At 46.1% G+C, this 24,369-nt stretch overlaps 1 protein-coding gene across 2 annotated transcripts in view; it reads right to left on the bottom strand.

The window, feature by feature from the left end:
* Positions 1 to 2,173: 2,173 nt before the first annotated feature.
* SCPEP1 (serine carboxypeptidase 1) overlaps positions 2,174 to 24,369 on the bottom strand; it is a 35,631-nt gene continuing 13,435 nt past the window's right edge. For both annotated transcript variants that reach the window (XM_036836294.1, XM_036836295.1), the window contains exons 6-13: positions 16,985 to 17,057; positions 13,235 to 13,272; positions 12,223 to 12,351; positions 11,534 to 11,627; positions 10,635 to 10,748; positions 8,072 to 8,209; positions 6,899 to 7,062; positions 2,174 to 2,973 (exon numbers count right to left, since the gene is read on the bottom strand). In XM_036836294.1, coding sequence (XP_036692189.1) covers positions 2,911 to 2,973; positions 6,899 to 7,062; positions 8,072 to 8,209; positions 10,635 to 10,748; positions 11,534 to 11,627; positions 12,223 to 12,351; positions 13,235 to 13,272; positions 16,985 to 17,057 — 813 coding nt within the window. In that variant the 3' untranslated portion in view covers positions 2,174 to 2,910. The remainder of the gene's footprint in view (positions 2,974 to 6,898; positions 7,063 to 8,071; positions 8,210 to 10,634; positions 10,749 to 11,533; positions 11,628 to 12,222; positions 12,352 to 13,234; positions 13,273 to 16,984; positions 17,058 to 24,369) is intronic.

The raw sequence follows: 24,369 nt of genomic DNA, 5'->3' as shown, positions 1-24,369 counted from the left end.
ACTGAATATAGTCCTCTGTGCTATACAGTAGTAGGACCTTGTTGTTTATCCATTTTCCATTGATCTTAATCAGAGGATATGGGAGTACTAAGAGGCACCCCAAAGGGTCTCCTGCAGTACCCCTTCTTACCACCACCGTGCAGCAGCAACCCAGTCTCCCCTTGATAGTCAGGTCTATCACCCCAGCCAGTACTCTGCCTATTGATTCAGTGCCCAAAGAGGCCAGATGGCAGCTTCAAGTTCCAATTTAATGCAATCTTCGCTGTGTCTCCTGGTGAAAGCATTTCTCCCTTTGTAATGAAGATCTCTACACCAGCAGATGCTAAAACTGCAGAGATGGGAAGCAAAACTTTGACTATTGGATCATTAGGGTTAATACTGAGAGGATTGACTTTCACATTTATCCCTTGATTCCTGAACTTCTGAATCCAGGGTATGGGAGAAACATAATGCTGATTTAGAGAATTTACCACAAACTGGAGGACACTGCCCCAGCCCTTGCAAGATGTCACCACCTATTCGGCAATATAACTGAATTTTCAAAAAGTCATTCAATTGTCTGTCAAAGTAGTTGCTTCGACATGACGAAGACTAGGGTTGGACCAGTGAATTCCAAGAGCATGAACCCACTGCTGTATTTCATTTGCTGTGAATACCATGATGGTGGATGAGACATTCTGTAAGGCCACAGATGGTAGTTTTGGCAGAAGCATTGTGGGCAGGGAAGGCAAATCTATGTCCAGAGCAAGTGTCAGTTCCAGTAAGAGCAACTTGCTGCCTCTTCCAAAATGAAAGTGGTCCAATGTAATCAACCTAACACCAGGTAGCTGGCTGATTCCTTGCGGCAATGGTGCCACATTAGGGGCTCAGCGCTGTCTCTGCTGCTGGCAGACTGGGCACTGAGCAGTAGCTGTAGCCAGGTCAGTCTTGGTGAACACACGTTCATGTTGCTGAGCCCATGCATAGCCTCCATCACTGTCACCAGGGCCACTCTGTTCACAAGTCCACAGGAGTTGCTGGGGAACGGGGCTGTCTGTTGTCTACCAAATGGGTCATCCCATCCACCCGATTATTAAAACCTTCCTCTACCCTTCAGTGAGCATTCACATGGAACCCAAATATCTTCAGGCTCTGCCAATCAGAGAGCTCTATCCTCAGACCTTTCGATTTTCCAGTTGCGCTCCTTCCAGTTCAACGACCCAACCAAACCATGACTTGGGGCAGACGCTTTCTTCTGGCCATCTCTCTTTGCAGGCAAAATAAACAGGTGCACTGCTCCCAGGTCTGTCCAGTGGGAGGATTTCCCTTCACCACCACCTTCCAGGGCTGTCCCAGAGAGGAACTCCAGTGCCAAAGCTGTCCACTTTCAGGTGATGCATGCCTATCACACAGAACCATCTACAAACCAAGCCTGAGACTTTTCTTCCTCAGTCAACACATCATAGGGAATCCCATGAAGGCATGGGTGTGGGTTGAGAGAGAATACAATGTAGCAGGAACAGGGGCCTTAGGCAAGTCTGGGAATTTGCTATAGGATCTTAGGGCAAGAGACTCACCTCCTCAGACAGGGACGGAAGGGCTGCTTCCAGTGGCAAAAAAGCTTTGAGGTGCCAGGTTCCTTGGAATCTGCCCATATGACATATCCTAATGTTCAAACTTGCACTCCTTCCCCCCAAATACCTTAACCTCTAACAAAAAGACTCTGTGAGGTTGGGAATTCAACTTGTGTTGTAATTCAACGCCCGAAGGACTCGTAAGACTCAGCAACTAGTTATACTCATAGTTCAATTTTTTTCCAGCAACTGATACCCGGCAGAAGCAGCAGCAGAACGATACGCACTGGTGGATCCAGGGGGACCCAGCACAAGCCTCTGGCCTTCTTCCCCGTCCACACAGGAGTACAGGAGCCCTCTCTTCCCAACAGCAAACCAAACTGTGGGGAAAGCGTGGAGTACCACCCAAGGAAGCCTGTTTTAATCTCAGGTCAGAAGGGGCTGGTCACGCAGGCGTAACCTGTTAGTAACTCTTTCCTCACACACTGCAGGACGAGACTTCGGGTTTGGTTTTCAAAATCTCAGCCCCACAACTACAGGAAGTGGTATTTCTTTCAGGGCTATCATAGACGCTATCAGGTCCCTTTGCAGATCTTGAGCCATGAATTAAAACTCAAAAGTCCCGAACTCATCATTTTAATTTTAAAGAAATGTTACAAATTTTTGACTGAACAAGTATGCTTTTAGGAAATTATTTTAAGAAAATGATAAGGATGTGTGTAAAAATGTAACTAACAGGATAAATCACCAGAGCACCGTTTATAAAAGCGACAAACTAGACACTGTTTATGGGAAACAACTGGGCATTTGGTAGGTAAATTATGGTACATCCATAAAATGGAATGCTCAGCAGACATCATACTGATGGGTGAACAAAATAGACTGTGAAATAACATAGCAATGATTGCGTTTTTTGTAAAAAATATATATGTATATATAGCAAAAAAAGATTTGCAAGGATAAACATTTAAGTGGTAACAGTGCTTATCCCTGGGAAGGGAGCATATGAGTATTCATTTTGTTCTTTGTTTGCCTGTATTTCCTGTTTTTTCTATAAATCGCATAACTTGCTTTTGTAATAAGAAAATGTTAATCTATTTCAACCCTTCATTTTGATGAAAACAAACCCATTTTTTTAAAACTTAGTTTTCAGAAGCAGTAATGATATCCAAGTTGTCACAAAGGCAATGATTTTATCCTCTGTCGAAGCTGATGGGACCCTTCACAATCACAGCCCAAGTCAGGTTCTCCCCCGGAGTCAGATTCGAAGGGAGAAGAGTGGTTCCTACACCTTCAGGGTGCTTGCTTCGGCTTCCGTGCCCCGAGGCCAAGCAGCTCACCTCCAGCCCAGGCCATCCTATTCTTGCTGAGTCACCAGCCTCACCATCTGCAGAGCCATGTCCCCTTGGTCGGAAGGAACCTGGAAGCAAGCAGTATCTGCGTTAGCACTCCTGGTTCCATGCCTGGGGCTGGGGTCAGGGCCGGCATCCCGAGACACAGCTGGGGGGGAGCCAGCTCTGTGACAGCAACCTGGGAGGACAGCTGCACCTGGGTGCCATTCCTTAAAAGAGCGTCCCTTCTGTGAAATGACCCTACGCTGGACAAATCCTCTTCTGGGCCCCCACCTGCTGGGCTGCAGGGGTCTAGAGAAGCCAGCATTTAGGAAGGAATCTTCTATTCCATTTGGGGCTGATCTGTTGATTTCTTTCTTTCTTTTTTTTTTTGGCCACACCGCATGCAGGATCTTAGTTCCCCAAACAGGGATGGAACCCTCGCCCCCTGCAGGGGAAGCGTGGAGTCTTAACCCCTGGACCACCAGGGAAGTCCCTGTTGATTTCTTTATAAGGGCTGTGCTTATGTTACTAGGATCCAGACTGTTCAAGGAAGAGGGAAGATTGTAAATATTTTAAAGGATTCTCTGTGTAAGAAGGGTCCCAGAGTGGAAGGGAAACTAACAGCAAATCTGTAAACCAACAAGACCCTTTGTTTGGGGCACCCCTGCTTTTACACGGTTATTCAACTTTTTGTTTTCCTGTAAGATTTTTTCAAATAATTCTTGTAAAAAATCTCCTTCCCACACACCATCAAAAGGGGGAGGGGCATGGGCCTCAGTTTGTCCCCCACAAAGATGGGGGTAGAGTTGATGGCTCCAAGTTCTGAAATTCTGCGGCTCCATGATTCTCTCACACTCCTGCCCCTGACTCTCCTGCCAGGCTTGGTCCCCAGGAGGCACAGGCACAGTGGGGTATGCCAAAATGACACTTAATCAACTAAAGAGGAAGTGGTTGGGAGATGATTTAGTAACAGTCTCCAATAGCTATTTTAAGGCTGCCCCCAACTGATGCCTTGTTCTACCGGTGACAAACCAAGAGGAACCAGGCCTGAACTCCTCACACCAGTGACAGCCCACAGCTGCTTCCTCCTGCCTCCCCCTCCTCTCTGACTCCGCAGAGACCCTTTCTTGGAATAGTGTTGTGCTCTAAGACCTCCTACTGCCTTTTCCCAGTCAACACCGAAGGTACTCAGAGCCATGACAAAATGCCTTCTTAACCCTGTGTCCTGCTGCCTTGTCCACTGTCTCCTCGGATCAAGTTTATTAAAAGGGTGGGCTACTACTTCCTTCCGGTTTCTTAAGGGAAGTTGTGTTCTCTCCCTCACTGCTCATTCATTCGCTCTGTCCTTTCCGTGCTGGCTTGAGCCTGCCGATCCACTAAACATGCTTTTGCCACAATTACCACCAACACCGGTGCACCCAAATCACTGCTTACACTTCAGTCCTTTATCTGAGCTCTTGGCAGCATTCGACACCACTGGCCCCTCTCTGCTTTGGGGATGTCCCTGGTCTCCCTCCTACTTTTCTAGCTGTTCTCTTCTCAAGTCTCATTTGTGGGTCCTTCTTTTTCCTCCTGCCTCTTAAATACTGGTGTATCCAGGGCCCTGACCCTCGCCTTTTCCATATTCGACTCCCGAATCTCTATCTCTAAGGACAAACATTTAACTCCAGACCCACAAATACACAGTTTATATAGTCAATTGCCTATGGACAGCCCACTCGGCTGGTCTATAGACAAACAGTTACCAAGTCCTGCTTATTCTCCCTTCTAACATCAAATTCCTCTATGTCTCTCCCGTCTGCATTATTATAAAAGCATCTTAGATCAGCTCTCTGCTCCAGTCTTGTCCCACGTCCTCTATGGCTAGAATGTTATTTCTTAGACAAATCTGGTAATTTTACTCCTTTCCTTAAAACTCCCCAGGGGCACATCATTGCTTTCAGGGTAGGTCTAAGCTCCTTACAGAGGTATGCAAACTCTCCCTCTCCAGCCTCATGTCTCCTCAGTGATGCGGAGACAACCCGCCGAGGCCGCAGTTGCCTGAAGGCACCTCTGGACTTGCACGCACTGCTCTCTTTGACCCCACACCTTCTCCTCTTTACCCAGCTAACTCCTGCCCATCCTTAGGGCCTCGTCTTTGACCCCCAAGCCTGGGCTGGGCTCCCTTCCCAGGGCCAAGCCCCATCTTGGGATTTCTCACCCCATGTTACTAGAGTCTCTCTGCCTGTCTGCCGTTCTGGTCCATGAGCTCCCGGAGGACAGAGATGGTGTATCATCCATCTTTGTACTCCCAGGACCTGGCACAGGGATGAGTGGTTATGAGACACTCAAATGTTTGCTCAGTGAATAAAGGAACCAAAGAGTAACTTTGGTTTCTCTTAAAGCTTGCAGCATCTACATTTCTGGGAGGTTCTTGAGAGAAGACTAAGAGAAGGGCTTTCCTGGTGGCACAGTGGTTGAGAGTCTGCCTGCCCATGCAGGGGACACGGGTTCGATCCCTGGTTTTGGAAGATCCTACATGCCGCAGAGCAACTAAGCCTGTGCGCCACAACTACTGAGCCAGCGCTCTAGAGCCCGCGAGCCACAACTACTGAAGCCCGAGCGCCTAGAGCCTGTGCTCTGCAACAAGAGAAGCCACCACCATGAGAAGCCTACGCACTGCAACAAAGAGTAGCCCCCGCTCACCGCAACTAGAGAAAGCCCACGTGCAGCAACAAAGACCCAATGCAGCCAAAAATAAATAAATAAATAAAATGAATTTATTAAATAAATAAATAAATAAAAGACTAAGGGTCAGAGAGGTTGAGGGTAAGTTATCCATGGTCAAGATACCTAATAAATATAGTAAGAACAAGTATACCATATACCCAAGCTCCCACTTTCCCCTAGATCAGGGTTTCTCAACCTTGACACGACTAACGTTTTGTGCGGCACAATTCTCTGTGGTGGGGGGCCAGCCTGTGTGCGGCAGGATGTTTACCAGGATCCATGGCCTCTCCCCACCACATACCAGTAGCAACCCTCCCCAAGCTGTGACAACCCCAAATGTCTCCAGACATCGCTGAAGTCCCCTTGGGGCAAAACTGACCCCAGTTGAGAACCACTATTGGTAACCCCCAAGTCCCTCAGCACTTCCTTGGCGGTCCAAGTGAATGCTCTATGATGTGCTCACTGTGCAAATGAAGCTTTAAGGCCAGTTCCTCAGGCCCTCCTTTCTAGCCAGACAGCTGTCCCTCAGCCCCTTCTCTGTGGAGATTCTGTCTTAGCACAATGGCGCCAAGCCTTACCATCTCTCCCACAGATCTCCTCCAGGAAACTGCCAGCTGGGACGAAAGGAGAGCCTGCATTTAAATGGCTGGACCAAAGCATAACCATGAGGGAAACACCTGGGCCCCTTCTGCTTCCTGGGCATCCCTGCCTTTGGCTCCTTTGCAGGTAGTCTGTGTGTGTATGCGTGTGCACGTGTGTGCATGTGCTTGCATAGTGTATTCATCCCTCCATAATCTCCCTCAGCCCAGGGAAAGCTACTCAGTCCACCTACAGCCTAAGGGAAAACACCGTGTTCGCTAGGCAAGTGCAAGAGTGCTGCAGCCTCCGTGCCCGTCTTTGCAGGTGAAGCCTCTTCTGAATTGAAGTTCCAGAGCCACCACTCCTCACAAACACTTGTACTCTGCACTGTGCTCAGCCTTACAGACCACCGAGCTCTGATTTCACTCCCTGAAAATGTCAGGGAAAGACGATTTCTCCCTCCCTCCCTCAGGACAAGTTGTTCCTTCAGGACAAACTGTCCAGAGGAAAGTAACATTCAACTCATTTAACCTAAACAGCAGAGGATAGAGAACCCAGCGCAAGTCTCTCAGGAGGATTTACTTTTTCAATGAAGCACAAATAGAGTTTCATTAGCAACCCCAAAACACCCCCAAACCCAACGCACTTATGAGACCAGTGCGTGTGGCTCCTCCACCCCCAGCTCGAGTGGCAAATCTGGAACAAACGCTGACCCTCTCTCACCATGTGTCCAGCTCTGAGAATCCAGTAGAAAGCCAGGTTCTTGTGGGACTTGACAAAGGCAGACGTTTCTGAAGTCTTAGGGTCACTGTGCAGAGGCTTCCACTTCAGCTGACTGAATTTGGGCAGTTCTGCCCACTTCAGTTTTCGCACCCAGGCCTCCTGACCTGGCGAGAGGGATGAAGAAGGGCCCAGCGTTAAGAGCTGAGTGGAGTAGAAACCAAAATCTGGGTCCCATGATTCGGCATGGAATTTGCAAGCTGGGCTGTACATAAAACTCACTCCGGGATCTTGTTAAAATGCAAATTCCGATGCAGTAGGTCTGGGCAGGGCCTGGGACTCTGCATTTGCAGCACTGGGTGTCCCAGCCACAGCCAGGCTGCCCGGGAGAAACCTAACAGCTGTGACTACTTTTTGCCCCTGACCCTCCCACTGCCCTATGCTCTGTAGGAAGGAAATCGGGGACCTCTGGAGGTGGACAGGGCTGCCAGGAGGATGGAGAAGCCTCAGGGTAAGGAGATGGTGGATCACACGGGGGAGCTCATGGAAGAAACATGGAACCTTTTCACATCATCCTCAGTACCCTTGGCTCCCAAGTCGCAAAAATATTCAATCCTGCTGACTTTGAGGTGCGCTCACGCCTGCCAGACCACGTGCCTCGATTTTTCTGCCAGTTCTGAGAACCTGCCTGAGCTTCTCCCTGGCCCTCCCTGAAACCAGAGGTGGGCACAGGTGGCAGCCAGTGCGGGAGGGACCCCACCAAGACCATTTCCCCCGGGTCTTCATCTTTACAGGGTCAGCAGGGCTGTCTTGATTCATGCTGCAGTGCTTACCATCCCCTGTGACGCTGCACAAAAACGAGGTTTTCCCTCAGTTAAATGGTGCCTTTGTCCAGTGGCTAGGGAAATGTCTTCTTTTTAAATTTCGAGGTGGGGGTGGGTATTATCCTTTTCTGTAATCATACCTAAGGCCTCAAAAGCTGGACAGGCCAGGCTTCTCTGAGGGGTCACAACCTCGGGCAGCCCTACCTTCTTCAAAGAGTCAGGTCAGGGGTGGATGCATGTAACAGGAAATGGCCTTCCTCCTGCCATTTCAATGTCAACAGTCCCCCAAGAGGCCAGTTCCCTTCCAGCTCAACCCACGACACTGGCTCCATGGGCCCCGAGTGGCTCCTACCCATGGTGTCCACGATGAGGTCAAGCTGTCCATTATACACGGTCACGTTGACCCCGGCTTCCAGCAGCTCGTCCACGATGCTGATGACTGGCTTCATGAAGTCCCCCTCCATGTTCAGGAAGACACTGGAAGCCTGGCCTGTACAAGGGGAAGGAGAAAGAGGTAGCAGCTTGGAACCTGCCAGAACAAGAGGCACCTTTCAGCCCAGAGCATCCAGCACCCAAAAGTGACCACCATGCAGCACCTAACAAAGACCGAATACACAGCTGCTTCGCCAACAGGGACGAGCTGGCCCAGAAATCTGTGCCCCGAGCTGGCCGTGTAGAAGGGGAGCCCAAACAGCACACGTGTCTGTTCATCCAGGTGCTTGTGATGACAGCAGATGCCATTTGTCATGAGGGATGGAAACCCAGAGAAAGCTAACACCCAAGGAAACAGGGAGGTTTAGAAAATACCCTTTGAGGGACTTCCCTGGTGGCGCAGTGGTTAAGGATCCGCCTACCAACACAGGGGACACAGGTTCGAGCCCTGGTCCGGGAAGATCCCACATGCCGTGGATCAACTAAGCCCGTGCGCCACAACTACTGAGCCTGTGCTCTAGAGCCCACGTGCCGCAACAACTGAAGCCCGCGTGCCTAGAGCCCGTGCTCCTCAACAAGAGAAGCCACCACAACGAGAAGCCCACGCACCGCAACAAAGAGTAGCCCCCGCTCTCCACAACTAGAGAAAAGCCCGCGCGCAGCAACGAAGACCCAATGCAGCCAAAAAATAAATAAAATTAAAAAAAAAAAAAAAAAAAAAAAAGAAAATACCCATTGGGCTGGTCCTCTCAGGGGACAAACTGATTTGGGGCCAACATTAGTTTTCCTCCTTTGCTGAGTAATACCAGGGCCAAGGTTTTTTTGTTTTGCTTTGTTTTTGCTTTTTCAGGGCCAAGTTTTAAGCTCTGAACCAGGAGGGCTACCTTAGTAACCAACAAATCAGCCCTAAACCAATTCGGAGCCGGCCCCCTGGTAAAGTCGCGTGGATGACTAGCCCCAGGCAAGAGAGGAGGCGGTCCGCACCGCACAGCCTTCCTGCTGGATCCCTGACCACCACTGTCATCGTACTGAACAACGGCACCAGCCATCATTGATTTTTAGTTGCCAGTCACTGTGCTAAGTAAGCACTCTGTAAGCAACACCCTATTGCCTCCTTCCTTCACCAGCCCTGCGAGGTTAGGTTCTTTAGCCCGTGCAATGGCTAAAGAAAATAAGGCTCAGAGAGGCTGAGAAACATGCCCCGGGCGAAACAGCCAGTGGCAAGGTGGGACCAGAACGCAGGCCTGGCTGACTCCGAAGTACGTAGGCCTTAACTACAAACTGGACTTGGGACACTGAGGGTACCCGGAAAGTGCAGTCTGTCCTTTCCAGACCCCTACACAGGCACACCCGGAGCCAGGGAGAGTTTGCTCTTAGCAGTTTTCATCTGCAAAAGTGTAGTTGGCTCGCCCGTCCAGCCACTCTGGGCAGGGAGGGAGGGTCCCTATAACGCGAGAAGCTGGGGCTGGACAACACGGTCATGAAGGTAAGATGAGGGGGTTGAGCTGAAAAGATGTGCTCTTGTGAGCTTGACCTTCGCCTGGCCTCCTGGGGGTGCTCACATCTCCTCCTTCTCAGCGTCCAACCTCCTGTGGGTGTCTGTACCCCTTAAAGCTCTGACACCACATTCTTTTATTTGAGCTAACTTTCCCCTCATTTCTAGAAAACTCTAAGGGGTGAGGGGGAAATGAAGACACTAGGTCTAGGACGAGTCCTCTGTTGACTGCATGTTGGGAGGATGGCCGCGTCCCCTGAAGAAGCCAGGGCCAGAGCCAAGTCCCAGCCTCTCCGCCGCTGTCAAGGTTCTGCCCTAACAGAGGCATAGCTCTGGGGTCTCTTAGACATGAACAAAACCCTCCTCAGCTTGAGTGTTTCCCCTCCAGGAGTCTGGGAGTCCCACTTAACTCATGGCTTCCCTGTAAGACTGAGCAGGAACTTATGCAAGATTTCTACCTGGTCTCGGTCCCTGAGGACCCCAGTATTTCCCCACTATGACCTTCAGACCAGAATGCAATAGATGCCAGACCACATCTACATCAGGACGCCTGCAGAGGCCAGCCAGAGAGAGCTTCTCAAACCCTGTCCGAAAGGACCTTTGTGTGGAAGTCTTACCCACAACCAACTGTGGCCTTGGGCATGGCTTTTTTAATCTCCATTTTTTATTATGGAAAACCTCACACTGATACAGAAGTAAAGAGGAGGGTGTGATGATTCCTGCGTACTGACTCCAGGCTTCCACTTATAAAAAGTCGCTTCATTTCTCTCCCCACCCACTTCCCTTACCAACCCCCGATTTTGAACCAATTTTGGCATGTTATTTACTGTCTTTCTATGTTTGCTCATCTATCAATGTCGATACTGTTCTGCCTGCAACACACTATCGCCACCACCAAAACCCATTCAACAAATTAAGGCCTTTGAATTTCCACCTTTTTCACCCCCCAGCTCTACAAAAGACGCTTTAATTAGGTCACACAAGTTACCTCCCCAGGAGCAATCTTCAGGAATAATTTTGAGCTTCTTTCTGATGGGACCATTCATGAGCTGACTTAAGGCATCCTGCTGTAAGTGTCTCACGTGGCGCTGGAAAAGATGAACTAAAACAAACTGGTACACGGTGAGTCAAAGGACTGGAAATAAGACCAAGCGAACCTCTTTTCTAAGCTGCTGGGGATGCTGTAAGAGGGAGGCCTGCACCTGGAAAAAGAAAAGTGTCCCCCTGATTCCCCCCAGATGGCGGGGGGGGGGGGGCGGGGGGAGTCAGGAACCTGTTCCAAGTGGAGATGCTTTATTGATTTTGATTGCTGCATTTTATGTACTCTGGGGCCACTGAGATTATCCAGCACGGCCAAAGGCAATCAGCTGAGTGGAATCTAGAGGCCTCCTGCAGCTTCTGCATGGCGGGAGGATAACAGGCATTCAGCACCCGCAGGGAAGACAACTCAATCCAGCCTTTAGGAGAACTGACATCATAATTCAATGTGCAGAAGCTGGTTTCCAAACTTCAAAACGCTATCTAAGTGCAAGAAGCCGGATGCAAAAGACTACCTAGTGCATGACTCCATCTATGTGAAATGTCCTGAAATGGCCGATCTAGAGAGACAGAAAGCAGATTAGTGGTTGCCTGGGGCTGGGAGTGGGAACAGAAATTGACTGCAGACAGACATGTGGGACCTTTCTGGGGTGATGGAAATGTTCTAAAACTGGATTGTGGTGATGAGTGCACAACTCTGTAAATAAACTAAAAACCATGGAAAATTACACACTTAAAATGGGTGAATTTTATGGTATGTAAATTATATATCAATAAAGCTTTTTAAAAAATTGGTGTCCTCTCACACGGAGGCGGAGACAGGGTCTAGCAACTTCAAGGTCCACTCACCTAGGTGGCTCTGGGTGAACTGTAGACTCGATTTCACGGTAGACATGGGAGACGTCTTAGTTAAGATGTTATAGAAGTTCACCCCGTCTGTGTTCTGAAATACAGAAGAAATATATTTGGCTGTTTGTTTTATTTATTCATTATCAAAGTTGCAAAACAGAACGGCACCTGGTTCTCCACCTTATCCGAGGACAGCTTTAACTCTGTATATTTGCTCGGACCAGAAAGAAATGTAGCCCTGAAGGCTCAGAGACCAGCAGTGTCAGCCTGGTCTCCTGAGGTAGTGAGCTCCGATGCCGCAGGAGAAAATCAAGGGCCTGTGTGTTAATTACCAGGGAAAACTGAGCTACAGTGTCCTACACACTCAAGTCCTCAGCCTGTGCATTCTTCTTTCCTGGCTCATTGGGGCCAGAGAACTGCTCGGCAAGGATCCAAACACTTGCCTCTGTGGGACATATTCTTTTTTATAGAAGCCATACCTTCAGTCGAGGGGCAGGCAAGTCTTGCAGGCTGGGTGGCTTTCTGACCCTGTCTTTGCTCAGACTCGTCAGATGTATCGTTTAGTTTGACATCATTTCTCGACTTGTGGGCAGTCTCAGGACAGATCCCAATCCTAACAACACCAACCAAGGTCCCTTCACCCAAGGGGAAAAGCCAAGCAGGCTGGCCCCGAGCGTGTCCCCTCTTACCTGTTCGATGACCATTTCTGCTTTCCCCCACAGCTCGGTGGCCTCTTTGTAGAGTCTCTTATTTACGGCATCCAGGACTTGCTCTGCAACCCGAGACACCTCTGCCAGACCTCGGTCGTCGAGAAGAGACTGGAACGCAAAGCAAGAACTAAAAGGCCCACTTTGTGAGAGACACAAATCTGCCATTGCTCCAGTTAGGGATGGGTAACAGAAAGAGTGGCAGGAAGGAGAAAGGGGACCGTCCATATGAAAGCACAGCATTACAAGTGCTGTGTTTATTGATGAAGGAAATATAGGAAAATGGTAACTGAGTCTAAGTGATGGGTATATGGGTGTTCACCATGATCTTTCAACTTTTCTGCATATTTGAAAATGTCTGAGGCTTCCCTGGTGGTGCAGTGGTTAAGAATCCGCCTGCCAATGCAGGGGACACGGGTTCAAGCCTTGGTCTGGGAAGATCCCACGTGCCACGGAGCAACTAAGCCCATGCACCACAACTACTGAGCCTGCGCTCTAGAGCCCGCGAGCCACAACTACTGAGCACACGTGCCACAGCTACTGAAGCCCACATGCCTAGAGCCCGTGCTCCGCAACAAGAGAAGCCACCACAATGAGAAGCCTGCGTGCTGCAATGAAGAGTAGCCCCCGCTCACCGCAACTAGAGAAAGCCCGCGCGCAGCAACGAAGACCCAACGCAACCAAAAATAAATAAATTAAATAATTTTAAAAAAAATGTCTGTAATAAAAAGCTGGTGGAGGGGATTTAAAAATGTGCATTTCTTGTACCTGAAGAAATGGGATAACTGTGCTGATATTTCTTTAAATTTGTCCCCAAGGCCGGCTGTTGCTTAGGGTCTTTGATTTGATATGGATTATTTGATAAGTCCCTAAGGGGCAGTGTCAACCACATAGGCAAACCCAGCTAGCTTTGTTCTTCCTTCGGACAGAGCCAGAAGAGGTCAGCTGGGCTGTTAACCACAGAAGGTGCAGAGCTGGGGACTCATCTACTTACCATGCTGTACAAGTAAGGTCCCCAGGAGAGCACTGAATCTAAAGGAAACCACACAAGAATAAAATAAGTTTGTTGTGGCTCTGTCCTCCCCCCAAAATACCTAACTAGTTTTCCTTCCAAAGCAGAAAGAGACAGAAGAAATGCAGTGGCTTTGGGTCTGAAGGCTCCTTAACTCACCAAGGCCCATGCAGGGCCGATGTCTCAGTGGCTGGGAGGTGGGGCGAGGCTGTGGGGGTCTTTCTGGTGACTCAGGACTAAATGCCACATTAATTTGGCCTGATACTGGCACAGCCAGTGAGTCATCGCCAGGGATGGCACCACAGGCAAGCAGTGCGTGTGCAGTGGAGGCTCTCATCTGCAGACTTCTAGACTTTGTGACAGCCTAAAATATGTCCCCACCTTCACAGTTCTGCTCTGCATCCTGCCTGCTCCTCCAATGTGGGGACGCCAGCTTCCTAATTAAGGAAGAAGACTAATGACCTCACAACAAGTGTCTGTGCTGTACTGCCAATCGATTCATTCCAATTCCGAAAATGTATTGAGAGTTTACTATGGGCCTAAAGCCAGTAAGGAGCTTTATAAGATATAAGCATGAGTAAGACAATACCTGACTTCAAAGAGAATAGTTGGGCTTGGTTTGGACAAGTTCACAACTACCATAACACTAAGTACGGCTAATGCCATTGAGAGGTGTGCCAAAAAAGTAGCAAGGACCACAACTTTTTTTTTTTTTGGCTTTGTGATTTTTTTTCTTCTGTAATTAAAAAAAAAAAATTGAAGTATAGTTGATTTACATCAAGGACCACAACTTATAGAGCACATTTGAACACACCACTCCTTTGCTTAAAAGCCTTCAATGGTTCCCCCTAAGCCCAAGTATCTCAAAGTCTGTTTCAAATAACCCCAGTTCTACAGAATGTTAACCTAAGTATTAGAAGGAAAAATGACTTGCTGGTGAAATACCTTTGGGGTTATGCAAAAGAAAACACTTTTTTTTTTTTTACTGCAGGACTTCTCAGAGCCTTTAATGTACCTGTGAACCTTGAGGAAGTGGGACCAGTATTTGGCACTTCTGAAACTTATTTGGCCATGGAGCCCTTTGCATAGCACTTCATTGTACTGGTATTCTTCAGAGCACACCCTGAGAAATGCAGGCACACCAGGTCCTTCAGGACCTAGCTGTCATTCACCTCTCCAGCTAAACCCTAAACCATCAAGCCTGTGCCTCGGTTTCTTATAAAGAATCATCTGCAGTTCTCCAATGCATCCCATTCCCTGCTTGATCTAGACCAGGGACTGACAAACTTTTTCTGAAAGAAAGAAATAAATAATAAATATTTCTGGCTTTGCAGGCCAGCGGGTCTCTGTTACAACTACTCAACTCTGTTTTTGCAGCCTTCAAACAGTCAGAGGATATGTAAATAAATAGGTGTGACTGTGTCCCAGTAAAAACTTTATTTACCAAAGCAGAGTGGCAGGACAGACTTGACTTGGAGGCTGTAGTTTGCTGAACTCTGATGTGGACCTCTGATGTCCAACAGAACTTTCTGCAATGATGGAAATGTTCTATATCTTTTTCTTTTTTTTTTCTTCCACACCGCGAGGCTTGTGGGATCGTAGTTCCCTGACCAGGGACTGAACCTGTGCCCCCTGCAGTGGAAGCACAGAGTCCTAACCCACTGGACCGCCAGGGAATTCCCAAAATGTTCTATATCTGTGTGGTCCAAAACAGTAGTCAACAGCCACATATGGCTATTGGGCACTTTGAAATTGTGGGTAGTACAAATGAAAGATGGAAACGTTTATGTATTTTCATTAATTTAAATAGTCATATGCGGCTATGGCTACCATATTGAACTGTGCAGATCTTCTTGAAGAAATGAAGCATGTCTGTGTATCTTTCCTAGCACCCAACAAAACAACTACTCCCTAGCAAGCAATTAATAATTGCTTATGAAAATTAACAGTACTTCTTCAAAAAAGGGAGTACTTCTGGGGTGGAAGAGTGATACATAAGGTGGACCTGGAAGGAGGGATTAAGAGCTGGGCAGGAAGATTCAAAAGGGGAGGTGGGTCACAACAAGGTGAATTCGGGAGATTTTGGACCAGATGAAGAGCACATGCAAAGCCATGAGGCTAACTTACTGGTCTCAGGAAGGAATGCAGGGTAATGGTTAAGTGCATGGATTCCAGTGCCTGCTGCCTTCATGTGCATCCTGGCTTTAGCTGTGTGACTTTAGGAAGATTGCTTAACCTCTCTGAGTCTCCATTTCATCACCTCTAAAACTAGGATAATAATACCATGTCCCATAGAGCTGTTGCAAGCATTAAGTGACGTTAACACATGAAAAGTGTTTAGTGTTATTAACACAGCTGTGATGAGACCCTCGAAGGAAGCGTGAGGCCAGTACTGTCACTCTGAAGTGAGACACCTGGCAGAAAACCTGCTGGCCCCCTCACGCCTCAGGTCAAGGCTTCTGCAACATCTTGGCGTCCTAGGAAGTACATCCAGAAAGGAAACACAAAGAGCAGCCCTTTTCACAATGTGGACTGAGCTCTCAGTTCTGTCCTTTCAGTCCTGCCCTGGAGATGCCAAGAACGAGGGCAAGAAATAACCATTCCAAGCAGCTTCAGAATGTCTTGAATCCATCAGGGACATGGCTCTGTAACAAGCCAAATCTCTATCTTTTAACAGGAAAATATTACCTTTTATAAATTATTATTTTTAAAAACCTGAGGCATAATCACACATCACAAACCACAGACATACATTTAGAAGAGTTTCGATTAACACATCCACTCATGTAACAACCACCCAACGAGAGCCTAAAAAGTTCCTTCGTGTCCCTTTCCAGCTTACTCCCCTCCCTCCTTCAGAGGCAACTTCTCTTCTGAAATCTAACTCTACAGTTTGGTTTTGCCTGTGAAAAGTCACCTTTTGTTAGGTTAGGGCAGTAGTTCTTAACTGGGGTGATTTTGTCCCCTGGGGACATTTGGCAATATGTCTGGAGATATTGTTGGTTGCCACGCTGGGGTGGAAATACTGGCATCTAATGGGTAGAGATGTTGCTAACGTCCTCCACTGCACAGGACACCCCCCTACAACAAAGAATCACATGACGCTCAGAACATCAACATTGCTGAGATTTAGAAATCCTCACTAGAGTTAACCCTACCACAGCGACTATTTCAGATGCCTGAAGCCACACCCTGGGTGTATACAATCCAAACAACTTTTATCTATACTCCCAACAAGGATACTCAGGTTATGAAATTTCGAACCTCTGAGTTACAGGACCAGATGGTAGCCCTGCCTCACCATCAAAATGAGCAACAGGTGGGAATTTCACCCCAAATGCTCATGTTAGCATAAGGATGGTGGACAGGACGAGATGACAAACAGACTTGGGTTTGAATCCTGCCCAGGCGACTCACTCTGTGTGTCAGAGGGCAAATTCCATCATCTTTCTAAGTCTCTAGAATGTCTTCAACTGTAAAATTTGATTCTTTTGTTGTGAAAATCAAATAAGAGACCTCGGTTCAGCCTGTAGCAGTCCATGGTAGGTGCTCTGTAAATGAGTTCTCACCCCCGAATTTCTTGGAATACGCCTGGGGCAAACACTTTCTGTGTGACTTCTTCAAGGACCCAGAGAATTCCATTGCCTTGTTTCTTTGATCTAGACACCACAGCCCAAAGTCCCGAAGGGTAGGGAAAGGGAATTTTAAAATGTCTGAAAATTCCCTACTTACCGATGGGAGAGATCCAGGAGTCACCCAAAGCAACCCCGGCAAAGTTGCACTGGATGGTCCCTTGCTGAATGGCCTGAAAGAGAAGCCAAGAAATATCCTTGTCAAGAAGACCCAGGGGCCTCCATCCCTTCCTCAACATGAGGGAGCCAAGCCTTTATACACTGCCTTTCCTGAGCAGAGAAAGCTCCTGCCCACCCAGGATACGCTGGATATCCAAAGACAACAGATGCCCACTAGAGGGTAAGGGTAACTCTTTCCCGCTGCCATTTGCAAAATGAGTAGGAACTGTTTGAGTTTTCCCAAGGGTGTTGGCAGGATGTGCGGGGGATCTGGTGTAGCCCCTATCTCTTCCTTAGAAGGGACGCTGGCACCCTTTCCCCTGGAGGTCTCTGATTTCTCACAAGGTGCTCTGGGGGCTCTCTGGGTACAATCGCCACTGTCTGAGTGGCCGTCACTGGAGAGTTGGGAGGCCTCCTCAGAAGGTCCTTGAGGGTGGGATGGATGCCTTAGGACTGGGAACTCATGCCCCCTGCTGCTTTTATCCATTTAAAAGGAATTCATCTGCCCAGTAGCAGAACATTGGAAACAACTGAAATATTTATCAATAGGATGGGCTAAATTAATTACGGTTATTTCCATGGTGCATGATGCAGCTTAAAAAAAGGAATGAGAAGGCTTTTTATGGTCAAATATAAAAAGATCTCCAGGGTATGTTGTTAAAGTAAAAAAGAGACATGTAGAATAGTGTGCAGTATATACAATCATTTGTATAAAAATGGGGGAAAAGAATACACAGGAACTAGCTTATATAGGCATGAAATACTCTGAAAAGGTACAGAAAAAACTAATAGAGGTTGCCTTAGGCGGGGGACAGAGGCAAGACGGAGAATTTTTATAGCATACCATTTACATATTTTGAATTTTGAATTATGTGAATGCACAAGCTATTCAGAGATCTAAAATAAGAAAACAATGAATAGCCTGACTTTGAACACTGGTAATAAAAGAGAAAAAATTATGCCATTCTTTGGCTTTTCCAAAAGGAACTTATTTCAAGTTACTTAAATAGTCCCAGCAGATGAGGAAAAGTTCCACTTTATAGGAGAATACCAGCTAACAAATGTGAACAAAATGAAGGGAGGAGAAAACCATCATTTGGAAACTCCTAATGAAATTACTGACTTGCATAAGAATTAAAAATTGATGTTAAAACCATTATTCAGCGAAAGATGGATGAAGAATTGGACATCCATGTCGTGTGAAAATAACACAACTCAGATCATTTTCTGTCCAGGCGGAGGGTATAGGAGTTCAATGGAGGGATCAGACTAGATCTGGATATTACGTGCCCTCTGATTCAAAGCAAAATGAAGTGCACAACATCCCCTACATCAGAGGCTGGCAATTTTTTCTATAAGAGGCAGATATTAAATATTCTAGGCTTTGTAAAACAAAAGTCTACTACATTGCAATTACTCAACTCTGCCAGTGTACTGATAAAGCAACCACAGGCAATATGTAAACAAGTGAGAGTTCTAATAAAACTTTATTTGTGGAGGAGCTTCAAGATGGCGGAAGAGTAAGACGTGGAAATTACCCTCCTTCCCACAAATACATCAGAAATACATCTACATGTGGAACAACTCCTACAGAACACCTACTGAACGCTGGCAGAAGACGTCAGACCTCCCAAAAGGCAAGAAAATCCCCACGTACTTGGGTAGGGCAAAAGAAAAAAGAAATAACAGAGACAAAAGAATAGGGACGGGACCTGCACCAGTGGGAGGGAGCTGTGAAGGAGGAAAGGTTTCCACACACTAGGAAGGCCCTTCGCGGGCGGAGACTGCGGGTGGCGGAGGGGGGAAGCTTCGGAGCCACGGAGGAGAGCGCAGCCACAGGGGTGCGGAGGGCAGAGCGGAGAGATTCCCGCACAGAGGATCAGTGCCGACCAGCACTCACCAGCCCGAGAGGCTTGTCTGCTCACCCGCCGGGGCGGGCGGGGGCTGGGAGCTGAGGCTCGGGCTTCGGAGGTCTGATCGCAGGGAGAGGACCGGGGTTGGCGGCGTGAACACAGCCTGAAGGGGGCTAGTGCGCCACGGCTAGCTGGGAGGGAGTCCGGGAAAAAGTCTGCAGCTGCTGAAGAGGCAAGAGACTTTTTCTTGCCTCTTTGTTTCCTGGTGCACGAGGAGAGGGGATTCAGAGCGCCGCCTAAACGAGCTCCAGAGACGGGCGCGAGCCGCGGCAATCAGCGTGGACCCCAGAGATGGGCGTGATACGCTAAAGCTGCTGCTGCCGCCACCAAGAAGCCTGTGTGCGAGCACAGGTCACTCTCCACACCTCCCCTCCCAGGAGCCTGTTTAGCCCACCACTGCCAGGGTCCCGTGATCCAGGGACAACTTCCCCAAGAGAACGCATGGCGCCTCAGGCTGGTGCAATGTCATGCTGGCCTCTGCCACAGCAGGCTCGCCCCACACTCCATACCCCTCCCTCCCCCTGGCCTGAGTAAGCCAGAGCCCCCGAAGCAGCTGCTCCTTTAACCCCGTCCTGCCTGTGCAAAGAACAGATGCCCTCAGGCGACCTACACGCAGAGGCGGGTCCAAATCCAAAGCTGAACCCCAGGAGCTGTGTGAACAAAGAAGAGAAAAGGAAATTCCTCCCAGCAGCCTCAGGAGCAGCAGATTAAATCTCCACAATTAACTTGATGTACCTGCATCTGTGGAATACCTGAATAGACAACGAATCATCCCAAATTCAGGAGGTGGACTTTGGGAGCAACGATATATATATATATTTTTTCCCCTTTTTCTCTTTTTGTGAGTGTGTATGTGTATGCTTCTGTGTGTGATTTTGTCTGTATACCTTTGCTTTTACAATTTGTCATAGGGTTCTGTCCGTTTTTTTTTTTTCCTAGTATAGATTTTAACACTTGTTATCATTGGTGGATTTGTTTTTTGGTTTGGTTGCTCTCTTCTTTCTTTTTTTCTTTTTTTTTATTACTTAAAAAAATTTTTTTAATAATTATTTTTTATTTTAATAACTTTATTTTATTTTATCTTCTTCTTATTTTCTTTTTTTTTTTCCTTTTATTCTGAGCCATGTGGATGACAGGCTCTTGGTGCTCCAGCCAGACATCAGGGCTGTGCCTCTGAGGTGGGAGAGCCAAGTTCAGGACACTGGTCCACAAGAGACCTCCCAGCTCCACGTAATATCAAACAGCAAAAATCTCCCAAAGATCTCCATCTCAACACCAAGACCCAGCTCCACTCAACGACGAGCAAGCTACAGTGCTGGACACCCTATGCCAAACAACTAGCAAGACAGGAACACAACCCCATCCATTAGCAGAGAGGCTGCCTAAAATCATAATAAGGCCACAGACACCTCAAAACACACCACCAGACGTGGACCTGCCCACCAGAAAGACAAGATCCAGCCTCATCCACCAGACCATAGGCACTAGTCCCCTCCACCAGGAAGCCTACACAACCCACTGAACTAACCTTAGCCACTGGGGACAGATACCAAAAACAACAGGAACTACGAACCTGCAGCCTGCGAAAAGGAGACCCCAAACACAGTAAGTTAAGCAAAATGAGAAGACAGAGAAACACACTGCAGATGAAGGAGCAAGGCAAAAACCCACCTAACAAATGAAGAGGAAATAGGCAGTCTACCTGAAAAAGAATTCAGAATAATGATAGTAAAGCGGATCCAAAATCTTGGAAATAGAATGGAGGAAATACAAGACACGTTTAACAAGGACCTAGAAGAACTAAAGAGCAAACAAACAGTGATGAACAACACAATAAATGAAATTAAAAATTCTCTAGAAGGGGTCAATAGCAGAATAACTGAGGCAGAAGAACGGATAAGTGACCTGGAAGATAAAATAGCGGAAATAATTACTGTAGAGCAGAATAAAGAAAAAAGAATGAAAAGAATTGAGGACAGTCTCAGAGACCTCTGGGAGAACATTAAACGCACCCACATGCGAATTATAGTGGTCCCAGAAGAAGAAGAGAAAAAGAAAGGGACTGAGAAAATATATGAAGAAATTATAGTTGAAAACTTCCCTAATATGGGAAAGGAAATACTTAATCGAGTCCAGGAAGCACAGAGAGTCCCATACAGGATAAATCCAAGGAGAAACACACCAAGACACACATTAATCAAACTATCAAAAATTAAATACAAAGAAAAAATATTAAAAGCTGCAAGGGAAAAACAACAAGTAACACCCAAGGGAATCCCCATAAGGTTAACAGCTGATCTTTCAGCAGAAACTCTGCAAGCCAGAAGGGAGTGGCAGGACATATTTAAAGTAATGAAGGAGAAAAACCTACAACCAAGATTACTCTACCCAGCAAGGATCTCATTCAGATTTGACGGAGAAATTAAAACCTTTACAGATAAGCAAAAGCTAAGAGAATTCAGCACCACCAAACCAACTTTACAACAAATGCTAAAGGAACTTCTCTAGGCAGGAAACACAAGAGAAGGAAAAGACCTACAATAACAAACCCAAAACAATTAAGAAAATGGTCATAGGAACATACATATCGATAATTACCTTAAATGTAAATGGATTAAATGCTCCAACCAAAAGACATAGACTGGCTGAATGGATACAAAAACAAGACCCATATATATGCTGTGTACAAGAGACCCACTTCAGACCTAGGGACACATACAGACTGAAAGTGAGGAGATGGAAAAAGATATTCCATGCAAATGGAAATCAAAAGAAAGCTGGAGTAGCAATTCTCATATCAGACAAAATAGACTTTAAAACAAAGACTATTACAAGAGACAAAGAAGGACATTACATAATGATCAAGGGATCAATCCAAGAAGAAGAAATAACAATTGTAAATATTTATGCACCCAACATAGGAGCACCTCAATACATAAGACAAATGCTAACAGCCATAAAAGGGGAAATCGACAGTAACACAATCATAGTAGGGGACTTTAACACCCCACTTTCACCAATGGACAGATCATCCAAAATGAAAATAAATAAGGAAACACAAGCTCTAAATGATACATTAAACAAGATGGACTTAATTGATATTTATAGGACATTCCATCCAAAAACAACAGAATACACATTCTTCTCAAGTGCTCATGGAACATTCTCCAGGACAGATCATATCTTGAGACACAAATCAAGCCTTGGTATTTAAGAAAATTGAAATCGTATCAAGTATCTTTTCTGACCATAACGCTATGGGACTAGATATCAATTACAGGAAAAAATCTGTAAAAAATACAAACACATGGAGGCTAAACAATACACTACTTAATAACCAAGAGATCACTGAAGAAATCAAAGAGGAAATCAAAAAATACCTAGAAACAAATGACTATGAAAACACGACGACCCAAAACCTATGGGATGCAGCAAAAGCAGTTTTAAGAGGGAAGTTTATAGCAATAGAATCCTACCTTAAGAAACAAGAAACACCTCAAATAAACAACCTAACCTTACACCTAAAGCAATTAGAGAAAGAACAAAAAACCCCCAAAGTTAGCAGAAGGAAACAAATCATAAAGATCAGAACAGAAATAAATGAAAAAGAAATGAAGGAAACGATAGCAAAGACCAATAAAACTAAAAGCTGGTTCTTTGAGAAGATAAACAAAATTGATAAACCATTAGCCAGACTCATCAAGCAAAAAGGGAGAAGACTCAAATCAATAGAATTAGAAATGAAAAAGGAGAAGTAACAACTGACACTGCAGAAATACAAAGGATCATGAGAGATTACTACAAGCAACTCTATGCCAATAAAATGGACAACCTGGAAGAAATGGACAGATTCTTAGAAATGCACAACCTTCCGAGACTGAACCAGGAAGAAATAGAAAATATGAACAGACCAATCACAAGCACTGATATTGAAACTGTGATTAAAAATCTTCCAACAAACAAAAGCCCAGGACCAGATGGCTTCACAGGAGAATTCTATCAAACATTTAGAGAAGAGCTGACACCTATTCTTCTCAAACTCTTCCAAAATATAGCAGAGGGAGGAACACTCCCAAACTCATTCTATGAGGCCACCATCAACCTGATACCAAAATCAGACAAAGATGTCACAAAGAAAGAAAACTACAGGCCAATATCACTGATGAACATAGATGCAAAAGTCCTCAACAAAATACTAGCAAACAGAATCCAACAGCACATTAAAAGGATCATACACCATAATCAAGTGGGGTTTATCCTAGGGATGCAAGGATTCTTCAATATACGCAAATCAATCAATGTGATACACCATATTAACAAACTGAAGAATAAAAACCATATGATCATCTCAATAGATGCAGAGAAAGCTTTTGACAAAATTCAACACCCATTTATGATTAAAAACCCTCCAGAAAGTAGGCATAGAGGGAACTTTCCTCAACATAATAAAGGCCATCTATGACAAACCCACAGCCAACATCATCCTCAATGGTGATAAACTGAAACTATTTCCACTAAGATCAGGAACAAGACAAGGTTGCCCACTCTCACCACTATTATTCAACATAGTTTTGGAAGTTTTAGCCACAGCAATCAGAGAAGAAAAAGAAATTAAAGGAATACAAATCGGAAAAGAAGAAGTAAAGCTGTCACTGTTTGCAGATGACATGATACTGTACATAGAGAATCCTAAAGATGCTACCAGAAAACTATTAGAGCTAATCAATGAATTTGGTAAAGTAGCAGGATACAAAATTAATGCACAGAAATCTCTTGCATTCCTATACACTAATGATGAAAAATCTGAAAGTGAAATTAAGAAAACACTCCCATTTACCATTGCAACAAAAAGAATAAAATATCTAGGAATAAACCTACCTAAGGAGACAAAAGACCTGTATGCAGAAAATTATAAGACACTGATGAAAGAAAGAAGATGCAAATAGATGGAGAGATATACCATGTTCTTGGGTTGGAAGAATCAACAATGTGAAAATGACTCTACTACCCAAAGTAATCTACAGATTCAATGCAATCCCTATCAAACTACCACTGGCATTTTTCACAGAACTAGAACAAAAAATTTCACAATTTGTATGGAAACACAGAAGACCCCGAATAGCCAAAGCAATCTTGAGAAAGAAAAATGGAGCTGGAGGAATCAGGCTCCTGGACTTCAGACTATACTACAAAGCTACAGTAATCAAGACGGTATGGTACTGCCACAAAAACAGAAATACAGATCAATGGAACAGGATAGAAAGCCCAAAGATAAACCCATGCACATATGGTCACCTTATCTTTGATAAAGGAGGCAAGAATATACAGTGGAGAAAAGACAGCCTCTTCAATAAGTGGTGCTGGGGAAACTGGACAGCTACATGTAAAAGAATGAAATTAGAACACTCCCTAA

The sequence above is a fragment of the Balaenoptera musculus genome, chromosome 20, assembly GCF_009873245.2.
Source record: "Balaenoptera musculus isolate JJ_BM4_2016_0621 chromosome 20, mBalMus1.pri.v3, whole genome shotgun sequence".
In the NCBI taxonomy this organism is placed as follows: Eukaryota; Metazoa; Chordata; class Mammalia; order Artiodactyla; family Balaenopteridae; genus Balaenoptera; species Balaenoptera musculus.
Note: the sequence above shows the minus strand (reverse complement) of the source record. Positions and strands in the feature narration are given on the sequence as shown.